Source organism: Notothenia rossii (assembly GCF_949606895.1).
Source record: "Notothenia rossii genome assembly, chromosome: 7".
In the NCBI taxonomy this organism is placed as follows: Eukaryota; Metazoa; Chordata; class Actinopteri; order Perciformes; family Nototheniidae; genus Notothenia; species Notothenia rossii.
The window spans coordinates 60,137,676-60,165,649 of NC_136905.1; the positions used below are offsets into that span (position 1 = coordinate 60,137,676).

Sequence of the window (27,974 nt, forward strand, 5' to 3'; positions counted from 1 at the left end):
AAGTGGATCTTTGCAATAGCAGCTTGGACATCAAGGCCCGATGAAGCTGTGGAAAGTGAAACAAGCCTTCTGAAACACCCGCAACACATCCTTTGATTATTCTCCCTGTGGGGTTTGAGAACTAGGCTGCTTTAAAAGTTTTCACTGTAAACGTTAGTGTCCCTCCCAAGCTTGGGTGATGCTCTTTAGTTTCCAAAATGTAGACTTCAACTGGGTTGGACTTGAGAGAATAGCTACAGCAGCTTGTACTCAGCCATGTCGGACTCAGTTAGGCGGAACATGTTCCCCATCAGCTCAGTTCTTGCTCTGTAGCTAGAACACAGAGCCAAAGTCAGTGTTCCTCCTCAGTTGTTTGTGGTGAAGAACAATGTGTGCTGTCTGTTGGGCAGATGTATAAAAGGACACATTATGTTGGAATGGACAATGGGCCTTTTGCTTGATCGACCTAAAAGTAATTCTGATTTTAAATGTATTTCTTCAAAACACACATTTTGACTTTGATGTTCCATTTGTTGGATATGAGGTGAGGTTTTTTGTAAAGTTAGGATCGATGATACTATATGTTAGAAGGAGCGTTCAGACTTCCAATTGTAGTATAAGAAGTATTGACCAATCACGTTCATGCGGGATTTGGTTGAACACGGGTAAATAATCTGTGCGGAGAGCAAAAGAGGCGGAACGCATTTCCCGTTATTGCACTCTAGGTACTTTTGGCTTTAGTCTGACAATAATTTAGCTTTCGATCAGCTAAAAAATAAACATTGTAAACCGGCTACTTGTGAAACATCTGGTTCACGTTGTCTCATTATGCCATCTTTGCGTCTCAGGATGATAATCAATCGTCATACTTTGTACCATTGTTGTTGAGGTCCTTTGGCAGTCCTGATTTATAATCTAACAGCAGTTTACTAATTCATTCTGCTGAAAGCACAGCTGTTTGCACTGAAACTACCATTTACTACTGTGCGGGGCAATAATGTAATGTATTTATCACTGCAAACTACATACTAAAATGGGCCTAAAGAATCGTATGTGTGCAGGAGAGAACCTTCATTTTGACTTTATGAATAAAATGGTTCACTGAAGAAAAAAAGGCAGTAATAAAGCCATGAATAATTAAGCTATTAGACCATTTAAGGATAAACTCGCACACAAGAGCTACAGAAGTCATTTATTACTCCATTAGAAGAAATACAAAGATGGCAGAGAAACTGTGATCACATTAGTCCTCTGAAAATAGAAAGAATGCTGCTCTCAACGGGAAAACCCCTATGTTGAGATGAATGGTGACCGTAGAGACAAGGGGAAACATCAGGTAACTTTCCGTGAGATATCCAGCATGTTTTAATTCTTAGACTCACACATTAAGGCTCGATTTGCTACAGCAGGGCTCTAGAAAACACGAGACACTAAAGGAGTTCTCCTCAGATTAACAAACTCAGCGCTTCAACAACTGTGTGCTCAATGTAATTTCTCTCATTCTCGATATCTATGAAGATACTCTGTGGTCGCATCACACTTCTCCTAGCAACCGTGGCTGACGTAATCTACTGGAAAAGGTTCCGACTGCACTAATAATAGCCACATTCAGGACGTAACAATTGAGAGCTTCTAGTGGACACGTCGCCAGGTAAATAAGACAGTGAGTGTTTCCCTGGTACTGAGATTGAATACCCAGCAAGCAGGCATGACGCAATAAGTCAATTGATGGTTGTACTTTTACAAACAGTACAGAAATGAGTTTATATGCAATTTTTTGTTGTTGACAAAATCCACCTACCAGCACATCAAAATATCACTTATTAACATGTTACATCTTGTTTGTTTAATCCAAACAGAAAACCAATTGTAAAAACCGCAAATCAAGTTTTTTTGATTAAATTCTGAGCTTTCGAGGTGCTGGAAGGTATTTTGTTTTAAAGAGCTGGTCCAGGTGTTTTCTCCAGCTTCAAGTATTTATGCTAACCGTCTCCTGGCTGTTGCTACATTTTTAATGGACACCAAGGTGTATTGGTTTTCCCCAAATCTGCCAAGTGTATTTTTATAACATCAAACTACTGCTTTACATTTAGGCTGTTTGGCTCTTGGCAGAGAACGACTTTTGTTGCCTGTACTCTAAACTAAAAATAGTACGCTTTATGGCCCGGAGTTATTTTCTATATCTAAAATAAGTTGTTGAGGTTTTGAGAGTTGTTAACCCTGGGAACCCTCCTCGGTCTCTAGTATTGCTGATTATTTTCGGTCCATCTCTGGGGGATTCGTACGAAGTGTGAAGTGAGCAGAGGCTGAGAGAGAAAAGAAGCATGTTGTTACTAGTGTATCTGCCCTGAGCACCACACACACACCACAGACAACAACTAGCCAGCCAGTAACAAACTCTGGGTGACATGACAGGCCACTAAGCAAAACCATATCTCATAAATACGTTCCTTCAGAGGATACAGTTTTCAATAATAAAGCGTTTGATATAAGACACATTCAAGTACTTCCATTTATTTCAAGGATATTTAATTCAAAGAACAATGAGAGCGGCAGTTAAACTGAGCTCTAGGAGTGGTGCTTCTTGTTTGTAGTGTGTGTGTGTGTGTGTGTGTGTGTGTGTGTGTGTGTGTGTGTGTGTGTGTGTGTGTGTGTGTGTGTGTGTGTGTGTGTGTGTGTGTGTGTGTGTGTGTGTGTGTGTGTGTGTGTGAGGCCCAGAGGGTGGCTTGTGTTCTGGAAAAGTCCAGTCCTTGGATGCGTGCGAGTCTACACTTGGTTGAGGAAGTGAGCGCGGCCGTTGTCCTCCATGCGGCGGGTGAGGATCTCGCAGCCGGTCTCCGTCACCAACAGGGTGTGTTCGAACTGAGCAGAGCGCTTCCCGTCTCGGGTCACCGCCGTCCAGCCGTCGGGCCACGTCTCGTCTTGCCAGCCACCTGAGACATGACACACTCACAGATTTAGCTTACACAGCATCAATTAAACAAAGCTGTCGAAACTAACACTTGGAGCCTGACTCACTGGACACCTGTGAGGGTGATTTAAAGCATGGCTGGCTCTGCTGAATTACACATTAAACCTCTTGTTGTGGAAAAACTATTGAATCCTTTCTATTTTTAAATACTAGCCGAAGTATTAACAACCAAATGTACTTAAAAGTATTACAATTTGTTTGTCAATTTTAAATACTTCTAACTGTGATAATCCTAATAATATATTTTTAGTTAGTTTTTATCGTCAATATCTTTACTATAACTTAGAAACCTCTATATAATATATATATATATATTATAATATACACATTTTCACTTATTAGTTAAATATTGTAGAATAATGTGCACATTTCTACTCATCTTCCTATGATCATTCCATTTCAATTCATGGCTAATTTTTTCTCTATCTTCTTGTGATTATATAAATATATTTGATTTTAATAAAAAAAGAATTCTAAAGTGGAGCAAGAAAACAGTATAATTAAAGTATTGTGATTATAAGAAATTTAGATTAGTCTGTTTTACCAACTAACTTGCCATGAGACTGTTATATGTCTATCCTAAAAAATGTGTCTCAAAATTCATACAACCTGAAGAATGAAAGGTTCATTTCACTACCATTCTAAAGACAAATAGACCATATAAAACCCTTATAATATATGTATAAAATGCATTGTGACAAAGCTGAAATCATTTTCCCTGCTTATGAAAGCCTACATATCAGGTTTTCTGGAGGACAGCGTGTTTATGTTTACCCTTTATTCTTCAATATTTGTTTCAAATAATTGCTACAATTGAGCACATTGTGACGTTACAATTATCATAATTGTTCACATTACTCAAACAAAGGCAGTACCACTCACCTTCACATATCATGGGTTCAATGGTGAACACGTGGCCAGGCTTCATAACTCCCACTGCTTTGTTTTCTTGGAAACATTGAATAAATAAATCATTCTTTTGTACGAGAGCAAGCAACAAAAAAAACCTTAATACATTTAAGACATGTACGATGGCAGGTGTGTGACTACTCACTGGCATAATGTGGCACATTGGGAGCAGTGTGGAAAAGTCTATGGATGCCGTGGCCGCAGTAGCTGCGCACCACAGAGAAGCCGTTAGCTTGAGCGTGCTTCTGTATGATGTTCCCTAATTCTCTGTAGCGGATACCAGGCTTCACTGTGAAAAAAGGTTAGCATGTGGGTTATCGGTAGGGATGCAATAAAACCCAAAAACATTTAGATTATTGGTTCATCAGCAGATTTCTAGACTAATTGTTTGGTATATAAAATGTCGGAAAATTGTGATAGTTTTCAAGTCCAGCTGTCAGAGCTGCAACAAGTGTTGACTATTCCTGTAGCCTAACAAAACGTAACTGTAGTTAAAACAATTCTGAGGCTGACAATTAACACTTGTAATGAGTGTACCAATTGGAAAAACAACATTTATGACGACCAATAACTTTTACTTGAATTTGTTCAATGTAAACTTTATAAAAGTTGGTATTAAAAGTTAATTGTGACTCTTGGAGACAGGTCCCAAACAGTTAAATACCGTTTCAAAGTTCAGAAACAACTTTAAATCTCAACTTCTTCTGGCATATCAGCACTCTCTTGTGGCCAAACTATGTAAGGGCGACACCTTTTAGAAATGTACAGTTCTGAACCGCAACCTTGTTATTTGACATATATGCTGATACCGACATCTTATTATACTCCACACAGACTGCACGACCCTATACAAATGCAGTAAGGTGGGTTTACTTCCGTCTCCCTGTTGGAGCAGTATTCTCTGCACACATGGGTTAAAAAATAAGAAAGCTGGAATTCCTACCGGAGTCGATGGCTTGCATAAGGCATTCATACGTGGTCTGCACCAGTTTCTTCGCTTCTTCCTCCACCTCGCCCACATAGAAGGTTTCATTGAGGTCACCATGGAAACCGTTGTGGTAGACGGTGATGTCCACTGTGTAAGAATGAGCGCCATTGTGTTACAAGACCAATTGGATTCCATTATATTTGACACAAACAAAGTACTGTCATGAATAACCTGAGATGTAATGGTATGAATGGGTGACCATGTTTTTTTTTTAAGGCATCGACCAATAGAGTGGTGCAGTGAAGACCTATTTTTTTTAGGCCGACCCTGAAGTTAGTTAAGTGTTGCCTCGACAGATGTATTGGGATCTTTCTATTGGATCGTTAAGCTAAAGGCGTCTAATATTTGGCCATTGATGTTTAGTTATTTAATTTATTTACTATTTACGACATATAAAAGCTTCAGACATTAACAAGGGGGGTATATATGAACATATTTTATGTTAATAGAACAAAAGCTTGCGTTAACCAGAGACATAATTTCAGGCATCTAAGCAAAACACATAGAAAAACACGTTGTCTTCGAGACGAGGTAATCGGAAGTGGTAACATTCCTGGTTTCAGGACTCATTCCTGCACCACTCTATTACCTACGGCAGATTATGGTTAGCATGTCCCCAGTTTACAGGAAACAGAAAAGATTACCAGCACACTACTTTTGAGATGAGGAACAGGAAGTGGTTAAATGCTAAATCATTTCCAGATTTTAGGACTCATTCCTGCATCATTCTATTTGCAAGGCAAAATTACTGATGGAAATTGAATTGCTAGAGGACAAACTGGGACTCTTCCCACGGAAATATAGAGCAGAGGATCTGACAAGCACATCCCCACTGCTAAAGGTTGATGAAACAATTTGTCTCGTCGGCGCATGCAGCGAGAGATGAGTTGTTGGCCAGCGCTCCATCAGACACTCTGAGGGGAGTGGCGGATGGAAGACATCGCCTTCGCAGAAATATTCATAAAGAGGCTAAAATTGGCCAAACTCCTGCTGTTACCATTTCAGGATGCTGGTACAACCATTTGTCAAGGCAGAGGAATCGTTTTTTTCCCCCCACTCTCTTTAATAAAACATTTCCCTTCATCCTAACTTAGTTTTACTGTTGATAGGACATTGTTTCTTATACAAAATGTTACAAAAGTAAGAAAATGTGGGCATTTAAAAACTTAAGGAAAGATTAGTGTTTGTTTGTTTGATGAGATCTTTCATATAAAGATGTTCAGGATGGTCAAGAAACTCGTTATTTTAAGTCCAACATCAGTTATCTTTTGTTAATTCTAACAGATTCCTGATAGTGAAGCAATCATGAGGAAACAGCTGTTGGTTACATTATTGGCATACCGTTGAGGATATCTCCGTCTTGTAAGGGTCTCCTGTCCGGGATTCCATGGCAGATGACTTCATTGACAGATGTACAGGAGGATTTAGGGAAGTTGTAGTAGTTGAGAGGGGAGGGGTAGCAGTTCCTCGCTATGCAGGCCTGAAAAGACAAGGCATGTTAGTTACAGATATAGAAAGACAAGAAAATTTTTGTGTTTGGTTAAGATAAGTTTGTTTGTGTACCAGATGTACAGCATGGTCGATTTCTTCTGTAGTAACCCCCACTTTCACCAACAAGGCAGAGATGTCCAGAACTTCTCGTGCAAGCTGCAAATAACATAGTTAAATTAAACAAAAAACTAACAATGCATACCATGGCAACATCATAAGAACAGCAACAGTAAAGTCTTACCTTGCTCACTACCCTCATGCCTTCAATGTCCTCAGGACAAAGGGACTTGATCTGTGACGTCCCTTTCAGCGACTGCTCGGACTCAGATATCCCTGAGGAAAGGAAACAAGGACAGACAGTCAGGTATTTTTAAATATTGCAAACACAGGTTTATGATACACGTTTTGTTCAGCATGATAATATCCATATATTAACGGAATTTCATGTAAATGCAATCAGCAGAAGTAAAAATGATGCTATAAACTAACTAGTTCATGGTCGCACGGCTGCACATCACCACCGCTAAGCTAAAAGCAGCTAACGTTTGGTGTGATGACGTTTAGTAGTCTCATTTGGGCATTTTTTAGCAACCACATAGAAGCTTCGGAAATTTCCCAATGGGGATTTTATTGACATATTTTTCCAGAAGTGGCAATATGCTTACTCATTTCCAGATTTGAAGACGTATTCCTAAACCACTCTAGGACCTTGCTGCTGTAATTCAATCCTCTTTTAAAAGTAGAAGCAACTTGGACCATCAGAGCCAGATTCTTTGTAATCTAGGGTTCCCCATTGAAAGTCGCCAAGTTGATCATCCCTGTTCCTCACCGCAGGGAGAGAGGTCGCAGCCAGCTTTAAGTCAGAGGGCCGGTTAACGGAGAGAGGTGCTGTAAGGACACAACTGGAGATGCTAGCACCAGGGAGCGGTCCTAGAAGGGGATCCTCCCATACCGAGTATGTCACTTATGTGCCAAGATTATGAAGGAGAAAAAAGGAAATAATAGTCGTATTGATTAACATTTTAAAACCCTAACATACTACTCATTGATTTAGTTTTAAAATCATAAGTGACAGTTGATAATATGTCATTGTCTGAGAGCTAGGTTTAACAAAATGTAAAATGGTAAATTAGTCAGTGTTTGGCTTTGCATACATTTCTTATCCACACTTGTGATGTTTAAGCTATAAGATGATACATTTTGAACATGAAAAGTTAAATAAATAGTGGATTTATAAAAAAGAACAAACGACATACATGACCAAGCAGAAATTAAATAACATTTCTCTAAATACATTAAATATGAACTTAACAAAGGAAAAATGGCAAGAAGTATTTGAGACTCAAGATGTAAACAAATCCTATAATGAGTTTGTAAGGATTTTCAAGCAAAACATGAACGAATGTTGTCCATATATATAAATTAAGATTTGTAAAAGAATAATAATGACTCAAAACCCTGGTTCACTCATGGACTGAAAAACGCCTGTTGTAAGAAAAATGCACTCTACAGGAAATATTTGAAAAGTAAAAGCACTGAGGATGAAAGTCGTTATAAATTGTATAAAAACAAATTTGACTACAATACTTAGGAACTGTGAAAAATGATACTTCTCTGAAAAATTAGAAAATGCCATAGGAGATATGAAAACCACTTGGAAGGTAATAAATAGTATAATTAAGAAGAAAATAAATGACAACAGAAATGAATTTAAGAAATTCCAAATCGAAGGAAAAACCCCAACAGATGTTGCAAATATGAGTTCTTTACTGAAATTGGCCCCAATTTGGCGAGTACAATCAGTCCAACTTCATGTAAAGTTGATGATTCCCTGAAAAATTGCAACAAACATAGTATGTTCTTGAACCAAATAACAGAAAATAAATAACTGCTTGATATTGTCAATACTCAACACAGTAAACAGTCCAAGGATTATTTAGGAATAAGTATGAATATTGTTAAACAAGTTGCACCAAACATTGTAGCCCCCCTAGTAAATATATGCAATAAATCGTTCCAACAAGGTATTTTCCCCAATGAAATGAAAATCGAGAAGGTGATTCCGGTTTTCAAATCTGGTGATAAATCAAGTCTTAATAACTATAGACCCTTTTCTTTACTACCACAATTTTGGAAAAACTCTTCAACAACCCTATGGAGTCATTCCTCAGCAAATTTAATATACTATGGCCAATATGGATTTCAGAAAAATTCCTCTACTTCTTCAGCAGTAATTTAACTGGTTGAAGAAATTACCAACAACATTGAGAAAAAAATTATTACAGCTGGTATATTCTATGCAAACACAGGTATGGTGAAAAAAGAGAGAACAGAAAAAAAACAGCGTAATATGCCATCTGACAAAGGCCTGTGCTATAATGCTTCAATTAACTGGCTATTCTTTGTAATATACTCAGATCAATAGGAGACAGAGATGTTAAGTTATAAATCAAGGGTTTGTATTATTATTTGCAGGTAGACATTATCAAGGGTGTAACTTTTGTTTAAGAAGTGGGGGTCACAAAACAGGGGGTCCTCCGCAATGAAACATATATATTATCATTATATATAATGAGTGTGCAAACTTATCTAGTATCCCATCCATATGAACCTGTTTATTTGTGGGGGGACCTCACCTCCTCCAGGGGGGTCCGGGGGAGCAGGGTTTTTATTATTATTTATACACTTTTGACTTTAAGAGCTTCAGTTTTTCTTCTTCTTCTCTGCTTGCGAAAGTGTTTCTACTGCTTTACATCTGCTTTACTAACTGCTTTACTGCTTTACGCAACCGACTGGTGCTGCTGCTGCTCTGTTTGTCTTCTGTTGGTCTATTGTTAGCAGACCCTTCACGCGATAGCAAAGAGAACAGGTACAGGAGGCGTGGAGCGAGGGATCATTGTCCACTAGTCGTGCTCGCGGATGGATACAAAAATATACTTTGGCGGCCGTTAATAGGCTATGCGGCCCGCCCACGTAGAGTCTATGTTTTGAAGTGAGAAGTTCTCCGTCAGTCCGTGAGTCAAAACGAAAACTCTTCGGTTCTCCACGAATTACACAAGTCACCCAAATCAGCGTTAAAAAAGCGGGAGGCGCCGAAAAGCGACTCATTTGCATCACTGATATTCATTGACCTTAAAAAAGGCTTTTGATACTGTGAACCATACTATACTGCTACACACATTAGAGCATTATGGCATAAGGGGTCAAGCTAAAAGAATGGGTCAAGAGTTATCTGATAAATAGGCTACAATATGTGGATATAGACGAGGCGAAATCAAACAAGCTTCCTATAACATGTGGAGTCCCACAAGGACCAATTTTAGGTCCAAAACTGTTTCTGATTTATATTAATGACATTATCAACACCTCGGACCTGTTCAAATTCATTTTATTTGCCGATGATACCACCATTCTCTGCTCCCATCATAATCTTGGCGATCTTGTTAAAATTGTGAATGCGGAATTAGAAATACTATGCAACTGGTTTGCAGTTAATAAATTATCCCTTAATGTGGCCAAAACAAATTACATGTTATTCAATACAAAGTCTGAGAGTAGAAATGACTGCATTATACGGATTTGCAATACCGAGATTGAAAAAGTTGGTGCATGCACATTTTTAGGACTGCTTGTTGACGAAAAACTCAACTGGAAGCACGATATCAATTATGTACAAACTAAACTGTCAAAAACAATAGGTATTTTGTATCATACTAAGAACATTCTCTAGGAAAAAATACTCGGAACTCTTTATAACAGTCTATTTCTCCCTTACCTTTACTACTGCTCCGAAATATGGGGAAACACGTACTCAACAAATCTACAAAAAATAAAATCCCAAAAAAAGTATTGGTGTTGGTAAATATGAACATACAACTCCCATATTTAAAAAAACTCAATCTATTAAAATGTGTTGACATAGTAAAGCTCAAAGCAGTACTGATTATGCACAACATTTTCCATAACAAAATGCCTAATAACATTCAAAAGCAGTTCCAAACCACAGTCAGGAAATACCCAACTAGGCATCCTAACTGGTTGTGTAGCAAGCCCTGTAGAACAACCATCAAATCACACAGCTTATCCATAATCGGGAGTTAGAACGTGGAATGGACTTCACCCAGACCTGTCAAGTATCACTTCTCATCAGCAATTCCAAACTAAATTCTAAAAATGTATATTTGCAGATTACTCCAGCTAACAAATATTGGGTATTCCCAGAAACACATTTTTTGGGGGGAAATAATAACTTCTCAGTTTGTTTATTTATTTAATATTGTTTACATTACTTTTTATTTATTTGTTCCTTCTTATTTATTTTTATCGTGATGCGGTTGAATTATTATTTCAGCCTGGAAATTGCCTTGTAATATTTGTATTGGTGTATATGAGTGCATTTGTGTACTTATACACCTGAACATATGGTGCTTATGTATATTCTGTGTATGTGTGAACATAATATGAATGTAAAAAAAAGTAACTTGAAAATAAGTGTCCACAATGTTTATATTAGACCCTCCAGAAAAACGCGATCCTGCGATCCCAGAATCGACAGCATAATCAGCAAAATGGCACAGATTTTTTAAAAGGCCGCATATTTATCAAAAGGCTGCATAATTCCCGCATTTTTCCACACAAAGTTGAGAAGAAAAAAAAGTGAACTCGTGTTGACGTGAAGTGACCTTCTGTGATGTGAAGTATCACAGAAGGTAAACAACACCGTAGAGTGAACGTGTGGAACTCACACGACGAAAATTTCTGCTAAAGACCGGGAAAAGCAGTACCCCGATGTCTTTCACGAGATTGCTTTCGGCATACAACATTGTCTTTTAAATCCCTCATCTAAAATCATCTCTAACTTAAGGCTTTTGTTATGCTCTATACATCGAAACATTGTTCTGTTATGGCATATTCTAACAATATAAAGGCTTCTTGCAACGCGACAGTACTTTTCCCTTTAAAGACACTCTCATTGAGAAGGACAGAAGCACAGGTGTCAGAGCAGTCAGCAGCACATTTACTACCTGCATTTTCACTATAATTTAAACACAATATTTGTTAAACTGAAAAGCATAGCGGACAGTATATAAAGGCACTGGAGTAATCAACAATTCACTGATGTATAATTTATCTACTCAAGATGATTGCTGGTTGAACAGTTGCCTAGCAACAACCGGTTTGTGTAGCAGTCAAAGACAGTGGTCTTCTTGACCTGCAGCTGCAGCGCTGACTTGAGTGCAGCGATCAATCAGACTTACTCACGCTTTGATACAGCCGCTCAGAAAACAGGAAAGCCATCAGAGACCCAAGGTTGAATGTTATAACGTCTTTATAATGGTAGGGCCCATTTCCTTATATGTTCATTAGATTACAAGTAATATCAAAGGTAAATTATATAAAATATTAACAGTTCTATAGCTTTCAGCTCACCAACAGCACAGTGTTTAAAAAACATTAGCCTGCAACAATTGTGCTTTGGTCCCTGAGTAGGCATCCCAGGAGAATGAGAGGAGACTGTAACCATGACTACCTGAGTGTGGATCTATGCAGTCAGATATCATGGGTGTAGAGGTTGCCATGGTTGCAAAATGAATGACTAGCCCAGAGTAACAGGTGTAAATACACAAGGTTACAATGAGGTTATTAACACAGAAGATAAAACTGGTCATAAAAACTGAGTGTGACATAATGCCGGTTATTTAACCTGCGATGAATCTGAAACCAATAATGGGAGATTGATGAGCTGTTTAACAGAACAAAACTGATCCCAGATTAAGGTTTAAAAGAAATATCATCAGGGGAAAGATAACTTTGAATGATTCTTACGTGTTCAAATACTAAAAGAACTAAGGAATTGAATAAAATGTTAAAATACATATTCTGCAAATTTTCTAGTTCATATTTGTATCTCTACTGGGACATGTCTCCATGATTTAATGTTAAAAAAGCTCTTTATTTTTCTCATACTGCCTATGCTGCAGCATCTCTTTTCACCCTCTGTCTGAAACCAGAGCCCAATCTGCTCTGATTGGTTAGCTGGCCGTCTCCGTTGTGATTGGTCAACTGCTGAGAAATGTCCGACCCTTGGCCTATAACGTAACATTTGTTGGAGCGCTAGCCAATACAAGCATGACTGTTTCTTAGTGTGTGGGAGAGAAACTCCATCTGGACGGAACTTAGCGATTTTAGCCTTTGCAGACCATTTACATGCACAGAAACCTATATAAAAAAAAGACAGGAAAGACACCCCCAAAAAGCATTATAAGGCCTCTTTAATATCGATGCAAAAAACGGAAATTATATAAAAGCCCAAATCAAGCAATAGTGTTCATAGTAATACTGATTTAATTTAAATCCAGTGAAATTATTTTACCATATCTACAGAGAATGCAACACCTCACTTCGCAGCTGTCAGCCAGCGTTTCCACTACGCGGGCGTCTTGCCGTCATTTGATGCCCTTATTCAGCTCGGAATGCCCTGAACTCGAGCCGAGTGCGTCCAAAAAAAAATATTCGAGAGAAGATCGCAAGTTTTTATCGTTTGAAATGACGAAAAGGAAAAAGGACTTCCCTCTGTTGGAGGGGCAAAGGAGTCTGGTGGGATTATGTGATTGTGTGTGTGCATACGTAAAGAGATAGTATATATATATATATATATATATATATATATATATATATATATATATATATATATATATATATATATATATATATATATATAAGGGACAGCGCAATTCAAAATTGTGTGTTTGTGCATCAGGGTGGGATTTTCAAGGCGGCCATGGCCGTCGTAACCACTTGGTCTGGCTGTTATGCCCCACAAATAATCGTACGTCCTACGGCCACCATGGCTGATACTGTTAAAATCTTGAAGTTGCTTTAAAAGCGTCAGAACAGTGGTTTCTGAACTGCATTATGCTGCGTTCACAACGGACGTTGTGAACGCGCGGGAGAGGGGGCGGTGCTTATATCCATGTAAATACTGTGGTGGAAACCAACTACGACACAATTAACCTATTTTACCATGATTTAATTGTGATACATGTTTCAAAATGATGCCGAAGTAACTAAATACTGATAATGGTTAGTAAAAACCATGCTTTAATGCTTTGACAAGTGTGCAGACAAGACGGAAGGCGAAAAACCTTTTAAAATGCGTGTTTTCTGAATGGAGATCGGATCGATCAGGCTAAACTAACCTGTAGCTGCTCCGTCCAAACTCACAACAACGTCCTAAAGACAGAATTAAAGCAGCGACTGTATTCGCCATGACACAGACAGTCTGTGGTTTGTACATGTTTAACTTGTGTCCAGTTTCTGAACAGATTTGAGGAGCTGTGAGGAGTTGATTAGAGACTCACACACACACACTTTTGTATTTCACTGTGCACTGCTGAATGATGTATGTGCAGAGTTTGACCCTTGAAGAGTTTCTTCCGCTCTGAAATGGAATATATTTGTTACATATTATTAGAATTTTAGATTTTTTTTATTTGATTTTGGATTTGTGAATGGGAGAAGTAGATGGAAAACATACCAAACACTAATTATTCAAAGTAAAGTATTTCATTTTATATACGGTAATACTAAGGAGGCATAGGCCTATATGATGATATAATGTTTGACATTATTGATATTAAAAAAGTGATTTGTTTTTCATGTTACTCGTGTTTTTTTCTTATCAGAAAGTGAAGTTATTTATTTGTAAGCTCCAAATCCTAATTTTTCCCTCAATGGCCTTTGTGCCCTGGCATGTGGCCTTTCCGCCCTGAAAAAATGTGTGACACCAAAGGCCAAATGGCCTTGCCCCTGAAATGACGAAAATCCAAGCCTGGTGTGCATACGTAAAGAGATAGTATCTATAAGGGACGGCTCAATTCGAAATTCAAGTCACATGACGTGCACAGAGATCTTTAGCATACAGCACGAGACATATCAGCTTATCTGTGAAGTGATGCAAAACCTTTCATACAGTTACAGGATAACCCATGCATGCATTACTGCTTTGTCTGCTATTGTCACAGTGAGAGAAGGCTTCAACAGTTTCCTCAAAGAAGGCAACAGTTTGGGAGATTTTGGGATTTTATGACAAATCTTTGCAGGATACGGAATAACCACTCTGTGACTAATGTTAGCAAAAGCGCGAACCGTAGCGCTAACAAATTAGACTGGCTGACAAACACACACTGCAGCACTTTCACAAAACTTCAACCAACTATGGCAGGGGGCAGTAACTCTGCCCTGTGCCAACACAGCATTTTGGATAACAATGGCTTTCCTCTGTAATTACACTGCAGTGTGAATGTCAAAGGTGAGCTTTGCCAGTGGAATAAGGTAGCATCGGGTGAATGTAAATACCATAATTTTACATTTCTGCGTGCATTTTCACATGACATTTTATTTTTTGCAGATGCCAGATTGTTTTAGCTGTGCTTCCAGGTAAATAATATGTAAGACTACATAGTAAGGATTTTGTGTTGTTCATATACATTTCTATAGGAACAAACAATGCTAAAATACTGGCTTTTTTTGCTTTTTATATGAAACTGTGTGTTTTCACAAAAAACAAATGTCCTTGTTAAAAGAGAAGCATTGTTACCTCTGGGATGATCAGCATAGTCAGGTCTTTGGATGTCACCAGGCACGAGCCTCATGGGAGTCTGCGACAGGGGGCAAGAAGAGGACAGATTAGTTATAGAAAAGTCAAATGAAAATCTAGTTCTGTTTTCACATTCATTTTTTGTAGAAGATTGGATATTAAAAAAAAACAATAATGATCAAATAAAATCCAAGATGACAGATATTACTGTTCATTACTGTTCTGATCATGTTTTAGATTTTTCATGGTTTCACATTTATGGTTGTGTAATGAATGACTACAAAGCATGAAACCATACATTTGAATGGGTATTCTTTAACCAACAAGTTAAACAATTATGTCAGGGTAGAGAAATCAAAGTTACGACAAAATGTGTTTTAAAACATTAAAAAGTTAAAATGTCTCTTCCCAGAGGCAGATCACAAGAAGTACAAGAAGTTGGAGGCAAGGGTGGCATTGCTAATGCATGTCTGCACTTGAGACTTCTTTCCATTTAAGGAATCAAACATGGCAAAAGACGCAAAATAAATACGTTTTTTTTTTAACAGCAACATACCAGTGGGTAGTGAGGGTGTAGTATTCCTGTGTAGCGGTAGCCTGGCCATGGGTCTGTGTTGATGTCATTCTCCACACAGTTTTTCGAATCATTCTGGTTCTTGTCGTCCTCTAACAAAACACAGGAGAAGGTATCTCAAGCATCTGGTACCATTGTGTTAGTTCACAGTAATTTGAATGTATATGTACAGTGGGGCAAAAAAGTATTTAGTCAGCCACCAATTGTGCAAGTTCTCCCACTTAAAAAGATGAGAGGCCTGTAATTTTCATCCTAGGTATACCTCAACTATGAGAGACAAAATGAGAAGAAAAAAAATCCAGAAAATCACATTGTCTGATTTTTAAAGAATTTATTTGCAAATTATGGTGGAAAATAAGTATTTGGTCAATAACAAAAGTTCATCTTAATACTTTGTTATATACCTTTTGTTGGCAATGACAGAGGTCAAACGTTTTCTGTAAGTCTTCACAAGGTTTTCACACACTGTTGCTGGTATTTTGGCCCATTCCTCCATGCAGATCTCCTCTAGAGCAGTGATGTGTTGGGGCTGTCGCTGGGCAACACAGACTTTCAACTCCCTCCAAAGATTTTCTATGGGGTTGAGATCTGGAGACTGGCTAGGCCATTCCAGGACCTTGAAATGCTTCTTACGAAGCCACTCCTTCGTTGCCCGGGCGGTGTGTTTGGGATCATTGTCATGCTGAAAGACCCAGCCACGTTTCATCTTCAATGCCCTTGCTGGTGGAAGGAGGTTGTCACTCAAAATCTCACGATACATGGCCCCATTCATTCTTTCCTTTACACGGATCAGTCGTCCTGGTCCCTTTGCAGAAAAACAGCCCCAAAGCATGATGTTTCCACCCCCATGTTTCACAGTAGGTATAGTGTTCTATGGATGCAACTCAGCATTCTTTCTCCTCCAAACACATCTAGTGAAAAAAGTTCTATTTTGGTTTCATCTGACCATATGACATTCTCCCAATCCTCTTCTGGATCATCTAAATGCTCTCTAGCAAACTTCAGACGGGCCTGGACATGTACTGGCTTAAGCAGGGGGACACGTCTGGCACTGCAGGATTTGAGTCCCTGGCGGCGTAGTGTGTTACTGATGGTAGCCTTTGTTACTTTGGTCCCAGCTCTCTGCAGGTCATTGACTAGGTCCCCCCGTGTGGTTCTGGGATTTTTGCTCACCTTGTGATCATTTTGACCCCACGGGGTGAGATCTTGCGTGGAGCCCCAGATCGAGGGAGATTATCAGTGGTCTTGTATGTCTTCCATTTTCTAATAATTGCTCCCACAGTTGATTTCTTCACACCAAGCTGCTTACCTATTGCAGATTCAGTCTTCCCAGCCTGGTGCAGGTCTGTAATTTTGTTTCTGGTGTCCTTTGACAGCTCTTTGGTCTTGGCCATAGTGGAGTTTGGAGTGTGACTGTTTGAGGTTGTGGACAGGTGTCTTTTATACTGATAACGAGTTGAGGACAGAGGAGGCTCTTAAAGAAGAAGTTACAGGTCTGTGAGAGCCAGAAATCTTGTTTGTTTGTAGGTGACAAAATACTTATTTTACCGAGGAATTTACCAATTAATTCATTAAAAATCCTACAATGTGATTTCCTGGATTCTTTCCCCCCATTCTGTCTCTCATAGTTGAAGTGTACATAGGATGAAAATGACAGGCCTCTCTCATCTTTTTAAGTGGGAGAACTTGCACAATTGGGGGCTGACTAAATACTTTTTTGCCCCACTGTATATGCTACAATGTTCAACTGTTTGTTTTTAAAAACCTCAACTAAGTACGAGGGAGATTAAGTCACAGTACAGAAAAGACAATGATCTGTAGTACTTACTTGCTTTTTTATGCAGCGACTTGTGAGACACCCAGCTCCCTTTGAAACATTCCTGGGAATAGAAACACAGATGAAAATGTAAATGGGGATGTAAAAAAGCTGATACAGTATGCAAAACTAATTCAACATCAACAAAAACGTTAGTTGCATTTTGTGACAGATATTGCACTCTAGAAAGTGCCCAAAGAACTTTACAAACGTACATGAGCATCTTAACATGTATTGCTAGATCCAATGGTGTTTTAATTGGACAGCAGATAGAGACAGAAAAAAAATATATACATATATATATATAGCATGGTCAAGTTGCAGACAAAAATGCAATCCAAGCTCAAGCTCTGTGGTCACATACCATGGCATAACTGCCCCCCCCCCAACCTTACTATTTATAAAGCTTTTGACTAATAGAACATTGCAGAAAACTTCTGCAGACATAGCTATTGCTGTATATTAACGTTTAACGCTTTATTGACAGACATGTCCAATGTAGGATCAGCAACAATAAGAAAGGAATCAAGCCTCTGTATGAATATGATATAAATGTGATTTGTTACAAGTCTGCTTGTACAACTGTAGTCAAATTAGATCTGACAGTAGTTTAAGTTCTCATACTGCTTAGACAAAATCCCGCTCAGCTGAACAGATCCAAAGGAAGTGTAAAGTAGATTCTGTTAAGCCATTTAGGGTATCAGCAGAGTATAAAGTTTGAATAAAGAAACCCATCTTTAAATTGACAGAATTGTGAATGGGGTTTGGTCTGGGGGGACAAGTACCAGGGTGAGGGTCAAACATCGTGGCACTGACTGCTCTGATACGCAACATTAACTCTGTGTCACTTGTCATTTCTTGCAGTTTATTGCTAGATAATAACTATACATGTTAAATTCCTACGCACAATAAAGTATTCAATACAGTTCGCCCTGTCAGCAAAAAAAACACCCCAATAAACGCTTTTTATTTTAGCTCACTCTAGCTAATCAGCCAATAGTTAGCTAGCTCCCTCGGCCTACAGTTAACGTATGACTTAAGCATCAATTACAATCAATGACTGTATGGATACTGCCATTTGTATAGTATTTCACAGCCAAAGGGGAAACCACAACGTATAACAAATACGTTATTAGCGGTTAACGAATCACCATGTGTACGTAGCTTGACAGTTAGCAGCCTCGTGATGACACAGAGGGCCTCGTTGAGACGCTCCAGCGGACGTTTAAACCGGAAAAATCGAAAAAGCAGTAGTACCTGTGAACAGAAATAGGAACCTGGAATACCGAGCTTGATACATGAGGGACACTGGAGTTTGGCGTCCTCGCTGCAGCCCTCAGTCTCACACTCCCTTCTAGCTTCGGTGCTCGCCATGCCTTCGTCTGCAGGAGGGGTGGAGTCGCGGAAAAGCATCCAGACACCGCCGGCACACAGCGCATGTCCGCGGAGGGCCGTCACGTTGAGCTGCCCGGTCCAATGAGACAGAAACTTTTCCAACAGAGATTTGTAAGATGGCGACCGCCGAACCGGTGAGCACTTTCTCTAAAGAACATAGCAAAACGTTTCGGGGGCTTCTGGCCGCTATAACAGGGCGAAATTACAGTTAAAGTTTATGTATAACTTTAAACATTAGTTTCCAAAAGTATATTGATAGTTGTTACAATGACACGTGCTGTTAGGACTAGTTTTTCAAATTTGTCTTCTGTGCCATGAGCGTATAAGACGAACGCTTGTGTGTGGAGATCTCCCTACTTTAAGGCTGACGTTACAGCTAACCGACGTGCCGTTCAAGTTAGCGAGGAGAGCCAAACCGCGTTTCATTTACGAATGAGTTTTCTATTACCTAGGTTATCTGCATACAAGTACATACCTGAGTCAATATTATTCTAAACAGTTATAATAATTAGTAGATATCAGTTAATTCGGCGTGTAATATAAGCCACATTTCAAGTTACAATAGGGTGTTTGCAGCTAAAATGTAAGCTGTCAAACTTGGTTGACAGGGCTCGATGCTGACCTCTACTATGCAGCGTTGGCCACTTTGGTGGTTGAGGTTAATGTTGACTTGGCTAATGTTAAATGATGGAAAGCTAGAGTGGTAGTTTCAAAAGTGTTTTTCTTATTGATATAAAACATGTGGTAAACGAACTGCTAGGCGAATTCAAGACTGTCCAGATGGTTCGTTGTAAGGTCATGCCATAGCGGAACTTTTATACAAAGTAAGCAAGTAACGTTAGCGAAACTTAACATGGCAGATGAGTAGCGTTATATGAATGGGAATTGCGTTGTGTTCTTTTCGTTTATCAAACAAACATATTCGGACAGAATACAATCGTTAAAAAAATTATATTAACACTTTTTGGAGTTAGTTGCCACCAAAAGTATGCAATGTTAGCTGTAGAGTCCACTTTAGTTAGCCAAACTAGCTTCTCATAGAAGTGAAATGTGTAACAGATGTTCATATCGGGTTTCACTAGTAAACGCTGATGTCACGGCTTTAAAACAAATGTTTTCAACCATATTTAAAATGTATTCAGAAGAATGCCGATCCCTCTGAGGTCAAAACCCCAGCCTAAAAAAACAACAATATTGTTTTATTTAGTTGGCTCTTTTAAAATGTTGACTTGTATTTACGTGTAACAGCATGTAGTTACCCTGCCTTGATAACTGGGAAAAGAGTAGTTACATGTGACTGTTACAGGAGTGTCTCTCCAGTTTAACATTCTGTGTGGTCATTTGCAGCGAGAATATAAATCAAAATGCCTAGGCCACTTCCCATGCATTTCACCTTTACCATTCTTTTTATTTAGGAAATCAACCCTATTGCACCCCATGCTGATGAAGATGGAGTTGAGGAGACGGGACAGGAGCTAGTGAACCCAGAGTCCTACATCAAACACCCCCTCCAGAACAGGTTTGCTCTGCATTTAAAATGAGATAGACACACACTATTAAGTTATGGAGGGTATAATGTCAAATAAGAACTCCCTGAACAAGTAAACTGGTAATAACTTTGTGACATCAAAGAATCAACTTGTGTGAGTGCTACAGAACAAGCGGAAACAACAGCTATATTTAATTCTGTTTTGTATTCAAACCAAGCAAAAACATCTAGATATTTGCTGCTTCTCTCAACATTTTATAATTGTAAATGAAATATCTTATTGGCTAAGAAGTGTCAATGTTTACAGACATCACAGTGGGCTTTCAGGACTTGTCATGGGAATTTTTTACATGTTTTTTTATGTAAAAACTGTTGGTTAATCAATGAAATATTTGACTAATTAACTGTGAATACAAAATTAATGTTTTGTCTGTAAAACGTTGGTATATGTACAGGGTTTTGATTGAAAATGTAGGTCAGAATGTAATTTAAATAAACATTTGATATTTGTTTGGACTTTCACTTATGAGGCAAAATAGAGAATCAGCATAGAGCCCTGGAAAAAAGAGACCACTCCAACATTTTTTAAACCTCAATCCCTTCATATATGGCAGCCATTTAATTCCAATGTTAGTTGAATTCCATCACAGATAAATGTTGTCAGTAGTTTATAGAACAAAAAAATAACTGTACTCCTATAAATAGCAAAACCAGAGAAACTGATCATCTGCAGTGGTCTCTTAATTGTGTACAGAGCTGTATATTGGCCCTGATCAGGTACACCACTTATCTGTTTACCTACTGGTTTATATGGGTTGCTTCCAAATGTGAATATATGGAAACTAGATCAATGTCAAGCTGAAAAACTGAATGTATAAATCAAATTCAAGGAACAAAATGTGATGTAAGGATCTCTAATTATGGCTAAAACTGGTTGATATGTCTTCCACACAACTTAATCTAGTCTTAGTATTGTCTGTGCAGTGCACTGGCTAAATTTTGTTGAATAAACACGAGCAAAAATCAGTTTTCAAATATATAAGTAAAGTTATATGAAAATAAAATATATAAGACTAATTACATTTAGATAATTTCTTACGTTTTAATTTGGTTTTAGCTACTTATTATGTATAAATATGCCATTTAATGATTATAATGTCGTGCCTACAGTTCCTGTGGGTGTTACCAGACTTTATTTCCCGGTCACAGTTAGACTTAGATTGTCTGTGATGGTCTGGTGACCTGTCTAGAGTTTTTCAATGTTTTCTTCTCCATCCTTACTCCGAAACATTCAGAGTCCCTCCTGTGTTGAATACAAATAAGCAACAATTGAATATTTTATATATATTTAAATTCCACTGGGATATTTAAGTCCAAAAAGGGTCAAATAGAAAAAACAAACTCAACTTGAAAGCCAGCTAAAAGAAAAGTATGACCGTTTGAAATGCATCAGTAGCATTCTAATGGCAACTATAACCCCAAGTTGAACTTTTTAAATGATTGAAATTAGTGAGGATAAACAGCATTAGGATATATGAATTCTGCCTATTATTTCTTTATGGGGTCATTTGTGCATGAGGATATCCCAGCACGCATTAGAATGCAAAGAGAAACCCTGTAAAGCTCCGTCTAATGGACTATACAATATGTGCTGCCTTAAATTATAACCCATAATCAAAAATTTAAATATTTTAACAGTCAAATAAGCTAAATATAATACACAAATATCATAAACTAAGTCATATGTGCCCAACTAATGTTCTGTTGTACTCATACAATGCCACTCAAGAGAATTACATTTGTATCAGTATTTAATTTTCTTGCCTTTATTTGGACTGTGCTTTCGACTGTTAGACTAACTGCTTTTATTGCTTTATAATAGTGTCTTCAACCACATTTTGCTTTATCATTCCTCAAAATAAAGAACTTGCTGAGCTATAAGAGGATTCGGTGTCGGACAAGTATGACAAAGCGTTTACAATTAATCGACCATGACAGTGATGACATGATTTATGGAACAGTTTGTGTCACACGTTGCATCAAAAGCTTTTGGTTACTTTTTGTTTACCTCGTGTTTAATGAGGGGCTTGTTACAATTATGCAAATTAAATTTTCTGTTTTCACCTCAACAGCTGGTCCCTGTGGTTCTTCAAGAATGACAAGAGCAAAACATGGCAGGCCAACCTGCGGCTCATCTCCAAGTTCGACACAGTTGAAGATTTCTGGGCGTAAGTGGCAATACATCTCTCCATACTCCTTTCCTTTCACTGTATTCTGTGTTGGAAATACCGTTTTGTTAATGCTACGCTTTCTTTATTTCAGTCTCTACAACCACATCCAGTTGTCAAGCAACCTCATGTCAGGCTGTGATTACTCCCTCTTTAAGGTACGTTTGATTTGTTTACCATGTATGTGAATGAGATTTAGACGTTCTAATACAGATTAAAGAGGCCTATTCTGCCTTTTGGAGATGTCCCCTTCCTGTAGTGTGTTCTATAGGATGTAAATGGTCTGCAAAGGCTAAAATCCCTGTTGTCCTTCCAGAGGGAGTTTCTCTCCCACAAACCTCCCCCCGCCTGAAACACCTTCATTCGACTCATTTGTTTACTTCCGTAACATAGTGACATCAATATGTAACACCCGCACTTCTATAGAATGCCACAGTGACGCGTCCTAAAACCCGGAAGTAAGTTAGCATTTTACCATTTCCGATTCCTTCGCCAAAAAGCAATGCAATTTCTCCATAGGATTTTGGAAAATAGCTCTAAATAAGGTCTGTGGTTGACAAAAATTGAAGAGACGGATAAAGTTTTGTTCTACGACATTAAATACATCAGCAGTGACCCCACTGGTGATTTCTGAAGAGTTTACGTGCCTGAAAAACGATGGTTGTTGACAAGTGGCTGAATAGGACTACAGAAGTTTTCAAGGCCGTTGTACGTCATTACGCCGAACACGTAAACACTCCCGCTAAGTTTGTTTGCCCTGTTCTGCTTGAAAGCAACTACCTGCCTCCTGCAAACTGTTAAAACAAACGCTTCAACTTTTACCATTTAGAATCTGTATGTTTGAATATGGATCTTAAGTTGGCGTGACGTTAAAGCATCGACCCTGCTGTAGTTCGTTTATAGCATAATGTTAGCATTTTGCTTCTGGCGACTAGATTTATGATTAGAAAATTATAAAAGTAGGGTAGACATGTGGAGATTATCCGGCTGAACAAAACATGATCCGTCTCTTCAATGTGTGTCAACCACAGACCTTATTTCAATCTATTCCAAATCCTATGGAGAAATTGCATTGGGTTATGGTCGAAGGAATCGGATTCCGGGTTTTAGGACGTGTCACTGTGGCACTATATTGACTAGCGCTCCAACCCATTGTACGTGATAGGCTAAGGGAGCGGGACATCTCTAAGTGCTTGACCAATGACAACAGAGACAGCCAGCTAACCAATCAGAGCAGACTGGGCTCTGGTTTCAGACAGAGGGTGAAAAGAGGTGCTGCAGCACATGCAGTATGAGGAAAATAAATACTAATATGAACCTGAAAATTAACAGAATATGTCCTCATTAAAATATATTGTTATGCCTATACCCTCTCTTGTGCTTAGATACTTAAAATGTCACACCAGTGTCTACTATGCGTTGAGTGTAGGTTAACAGCAGTGTTTTCTCCCTATTTCTTCTCAATGAAACTAAAAGGACCATAGGAGAGTCAGAGACTACATTTACATCATTAGACATTATGTTGCAAGCTAACTAACAAAATTCAATTCATTTAGTTTCAAATGTACATCCTTGTGAGAATAGTTTAATTAAAACATGGAATAAAATAGTCCTATCACAAGTTCACAAGAAATCCCCCAAAACGAGATTGTAACATCAAAATGATGTAAATTTGACTAGATATAATTATATATTCTTAATGGATCTCAATTTGGAGAATTGTTATGTTATATCAGCATGTTGACTAGCCATTGCATACAAATGAAAAATAAAATATAAGCAATCAATATATAAATAGCAACAGTTCAAATGTATATTTATCCATTGAGTCTCAGAATACACAACAAAAACATACAGAATGTATACACTATTATAGCCCAACCAGCCTGCTATTAGAGAATAACACGCAAAGAATACCTTATACATTTTACAAGTGATCAAAGTTGTTGCAGTTTTTTAAAATACAAATGTAAATGCAATGAGAAAAAACGCAAAATAAAAAGGAAAAAAGACTTGATGAAATATAAACATCATCATTACTGGAGTGTAGACACGATTTTCTCCCTGTGTCAAACTCGGCTATTATTTAGTTTACTAGTTAAATTGCAGCCACTAATTATACCGTGTGAGACATTATAATGAATGGGAAGGTAGTTATCATCACTGCAGTCTATAATCAGTGTGTTCTTATTGAAATCATTAGCATGATCACCTCTGGCAAAGATCACCTTATATTCACAGCAGGGGAGTTTGTAAGATACATAAGGTGTATCATATTAATTGTATTCTTAGAAAATGCAGCTTTTTTACAATACCCTGCTGGGTGGGTCAGAATGTTAAGCGGGAATGATGAAAAAACACTTTAAGTATTCCACCTGCAATCACATTTTAAGAGTTTCTGTTGGGATTATTAAAGAGTACAAGATGAATGTCTTGCAGTTAGTGCTGAGATCATGCTGAAACTTCACTAAAAAGGCTGTTTTGAAGTTTTGGTGCAGTGGCCTGGGATGTGTATTGACAATTTGAACCTTCGCTGCAGGATGGAATTGAACCCATGTGGGAGGACGAGAGGAACAAGCGTGGCGGGCGCTGGCTCCTCACCCTCAACAAGCAGCAGAGGAGATTAGACCTGGACCGCTTCTGGCTGGAAACTGTACGTTTGACTAAATCTGTGATGCTATTACTCATGTCTTGAGCCTCTAGTACATTTGTTACCTACATACCACTTCTATCACCAGATCCTGTCATACCTGCAGTGAGTCAGAAAGATCTAGAAACTATATACTGTGGCCTTGACTTTATGCTGAGCTGATGAAAAGTCTAACTAGAGCAGCTGAAAATTGGCCTGCTTGCTGCTAAGTCTGCAGTCCACACAGTGTTAGCTCTAAAGGTCACTGACAGTGATACAGGCGTCAAGAAAGCCGTGACCTACCAGTTTGCACACAGCACTGATTTTACTGCTTTTTACTACTGGTGTTTCTACGGGGAAGGGGGTAATGTTGTTTGTTAATGACACTGTTGATGTAATGATTGTCTCAACAGTTGCATGGATCTCTAACTGCATATTGACCGGTGGGCTCCCTCGACAAAATACAATGGGATTTCTAATTTGGATTTAAGAACATTGCAGAAAAAGGCGCCCTGATGTGGCCCCACACTTGTTGATACTATCACTTTTTGTTCAGCGGGATAAACTCTGCATATTCACATTACTTTTATGATTTTTGAAGCGTAAATGCAATTGCCACAAGTAAAAAGCAAACAAACTACATCACGGTCACATGACTTAGGTCACCACCGCTTAGCTAAAGGCGGCTAATGTTCGGTGCAATAATAATAATTCATTACATTTTTTATTAGAACGCTTTACATGAATCAATCAATGTTTATTTATATAGCCCAATATCACAAATGTTACATTTGTCTCAGTGGACTTCAAAGTTTGTACAGAATATCAGTATGACAATACGACACCCTCTGTCCTTGGACCCTCACATCGTACAAGGAAAAACATTTCCGGAGAAAAACCCCACAGTTTAAAGGGGAAAATGGGAAAAACCTCAGGGAGAGCAAGAGAGGAGGATCCCTCTCCCAGGACGGACAGATGTGCAATCGATGGCGTGTGTAAATTGAAAAGATTACATAACATATTGCGATTACGTGTAGTAGTCTCGTTTAGACTAGCAATTGTATTTTTTATGACGCAAAGTGTTTTTTACTGACGTATTTTATGTCACAGAACAAAACATGAAAAATCTTAAGCTTTTGTTGAAGGACCTTATTTCAGGCATCTAACCAAAAACAGTTAAATTCGAGAACTGGTTGTTGCAAAAATGATAACTCATTACCGGATTTTGGTATTTAGTCCTAAAGTTAGCCTATAAACGAACTACATCACGTTCCTGTGTCTTCACGACGTCACCACGGCTAGGCTAATGACGGTTCATTTTATGTCAAAGAACAAAAGCTGAAAAAGCTTAAGCTTGTGTTAAGCATGCATAGACCTCCTTTCGGGCTTCCAACCAAAAAAAGATTGACTTTAAGACAAGAAGTACCAGAAGTAGTCAAATGCTTTCCCATTTCCAGGTTTTAGGAAACATTCCTTTACTTCTCTATTACATGGATTTTGTGTTTTTGAGAAATGCTTGATTAGATTAGTAATATTTGATAAGTATATGATATAAGCCTCCTGCCTCAATGGCAGACGGTGTTACATTTTCTACCACGGTCCAGGCAATATTTTGGAAGAAATAAACATGAGAATTCTTAAAAGAATGAAGGGGAAAAGTGGGTGAGGCATACAATGATTTCTGTTAAAATAGTTACTTTATATTTGTATAGTTTATATTTTGCTATATATTCCCAACAATTCTATAAGTTTGTACTTAAAAATGAAATTCGTCATGTAATAAACTCTTTAAGAAGCACATTTGTTACTACCATACTGAACTTAAAACATGAATTTCAGGAAATGGCAGCAAAAGCTTTCTTGTAAATGTCATGAAGGTGAAAGCTAATACTGCCCAGGTCCAGGCTCCTTTATTAGAAATTGGAGAATTTATAGTTCAAGTCAAATCGAAGGTTGGATTTAAACTTTAGTTTTTTTCCTATCCTCAAACCAGCTCCTGTGCTTAGTCGGAGAGGCCTTTGATGACCACAGCGATCAGGTCTGCGGAGCCGTGGTCAACATCCGCACAAAAGGAGATAAACTCGCTGTGTGGACAGCGGACTACGAGAACCGGGAGGCTGTGACACACATTGGGTGAGGCTGGTATACAGTTTTAAAGTATTTACAATCATATTTGCAGCTGAAGGCATCTTTCACATCCTCTAATGGTGTCATTTACCGTCAACAGGAGAGTTTACAAGGAGCGCTTGGGGATTCCCATGAAGATGACAATCGGCTTCCAATCTCACGCAGATACATCTACCAAAAGTGGTTCAACCACCAAGAACAAATTTGTTGTTTGAGAATGTGCCTCTTTCCTTTTCTTGTCTTATTTGTTGTTGGTTCATATTTTTACTGCGCTGCAAAGACTCTGCCGAATGCAATCTGGAAGAAAGAAAAATCCAATCCTACGTGCCAAATGTTTCCATAACATACCCAGAACTTGATCCACTTGTAAAAACACACAGAAGAACATGAGTATATCAAAACACTAACAATAAGAGGGATTAATAGTGAATGAGATTTAGAGTGCTGCATACTCTACTAAAGAAAGTTTCCTTTTTTCCTTTAATGTCAGGGAATCCTGAAATACGAGGAAAACGAGTACATTTCTCTCCCTTTTACTACAGCACTGCTGGTTGCTGTAAAGCCTTTTAATTTATTATTAATTTGCCTGCATATGATTAGATTGTTAGACCTCTGTTTTATGCTTCTTTTTTTTCCTTCAACTGTTGCACGTAATCAACCTTTTAAAAAAAGTATTTCATGACTCATATTCACTTTGTGTGTTAATATAATTAAAACATTGGTTTTGCAATTACTAGTTGTTCAATTGTGTAATACTTGTATTATTATCATATTTCCTT

The 27,974-nt window shown here is 38.2% G+C and overlaps 2 protein-coding genes across 3 annotated transcripts; one reads left to right on the forward strand and one right to left on the reverse strand.

Moving 5' to 3' along the window:
* Positions 1 to 1,159: 1,159 nt before the first annotated feature.
* Positions 1,160 to 18,830, reverse strand: metap1 (methionyl aminopeptidase 1). 2 transcript variants are annotated; one of them, XM_079692554.1, is made up of 11 exons: positions 18,585 to 18,830; positions 17,340 to 17,391; positions 15,494 to 15,607; positions 14,938 to 14,998; positions 6,580 to 6,671; positions 6,411 to 6,494; positions 6,189 to 6,327; positions 4,803 to 4,934; positions 4,005 to 4,148; positions 3,833 to 3,898; positions 1,160 to 2,912 (listed from the first exon to the last, which is right to left on the reverse strand). In XM_079692554.1, the coding sequence occupies exons 1-11, from the start codon at positions 18,764 to 18,766 to the stop codon at positions 2,746 to 2,748; spliced, it is 1,233 nt and encodes a 410-aa protein (XP_079548680.1). In that variant the 5' UTR covers positions 18,767 to 18,830; the 3' UTR covers positions 1,160 to 2,745. The 2 variants fall into 2 exon arrangements, with proteins under 2 accessions (XP_079548680.1, XP_079548681.1); XM_079692555.1 differs by having other exon boundaries at positions 15,494 to 15,603; positions 18,585 to 18,824.
* On the forward strand, positions 18,718 to 27,928 carry eif4eb (eukaryotic translation initiation factor 4eb). Its single transcript, XM_079692559.1, has 7 exons — positions 18,718 to 18,856; positions 20,138 to 20,241; positions 22,344 to 22,439; positions 22,534 to 22,597; positions 24,979 to 25,092; positions 27,062 to 27,201; positions 27,296 to 27,928. Exons 1-7 carry the CDS (start codon positions 18,839 to 18,841, stop codon positions 27,408 to 27,410), a joined length of 651 nt encoding a protein of 216 aa, XP_079548685.1. The 5' UTR covers positions 18,718 to 18,838; the 3' UTR covers positions 27,411 to 27,928.
* The last annotated feature ends 46 nt before the right edge of the window (positions 27,929 to 27,974 follow it).

Coding starts and splice junctions, on each gene's coding strand:
- metap1 (XM_079692554.1), bottom strand. CDS start 18,766: ATGCGCTGTGTGCCGGCGGTGTCTGGATGCTTTTCCGCGACTCCACCC. Junction 6,495..6,579: donor GCATGAGGGTAGTGAGCAAG/GTAAGACTTTAC, acceptor TGTTATTTGCAG/CTTGCACGAGAAGTTCTGGA. Junction 3,899..4,004: donor CAATGTGCCACATTATGCCA/GTGAGTAGTCAC, acceptor AATGTTTCCAAG/AAAACAAAGCAGTGGGAGTT.
- eif4eb (XM_079692559.1), top strand. Junction 25,093..27,061: donor ACCGCTTCTGGCTGGAAACT/GTACGTTTGACT, acceptor TCCTCAAACCAG/CTCCTGTGCTTAGTCGGAGA. Junction 27,202..27,295: donor GAGGCTGTGACACACATTGG/GTGAGGCTGGTA, acceptor TACCGTCAACAG/GAGAGTTTACAAGGAGCGCT.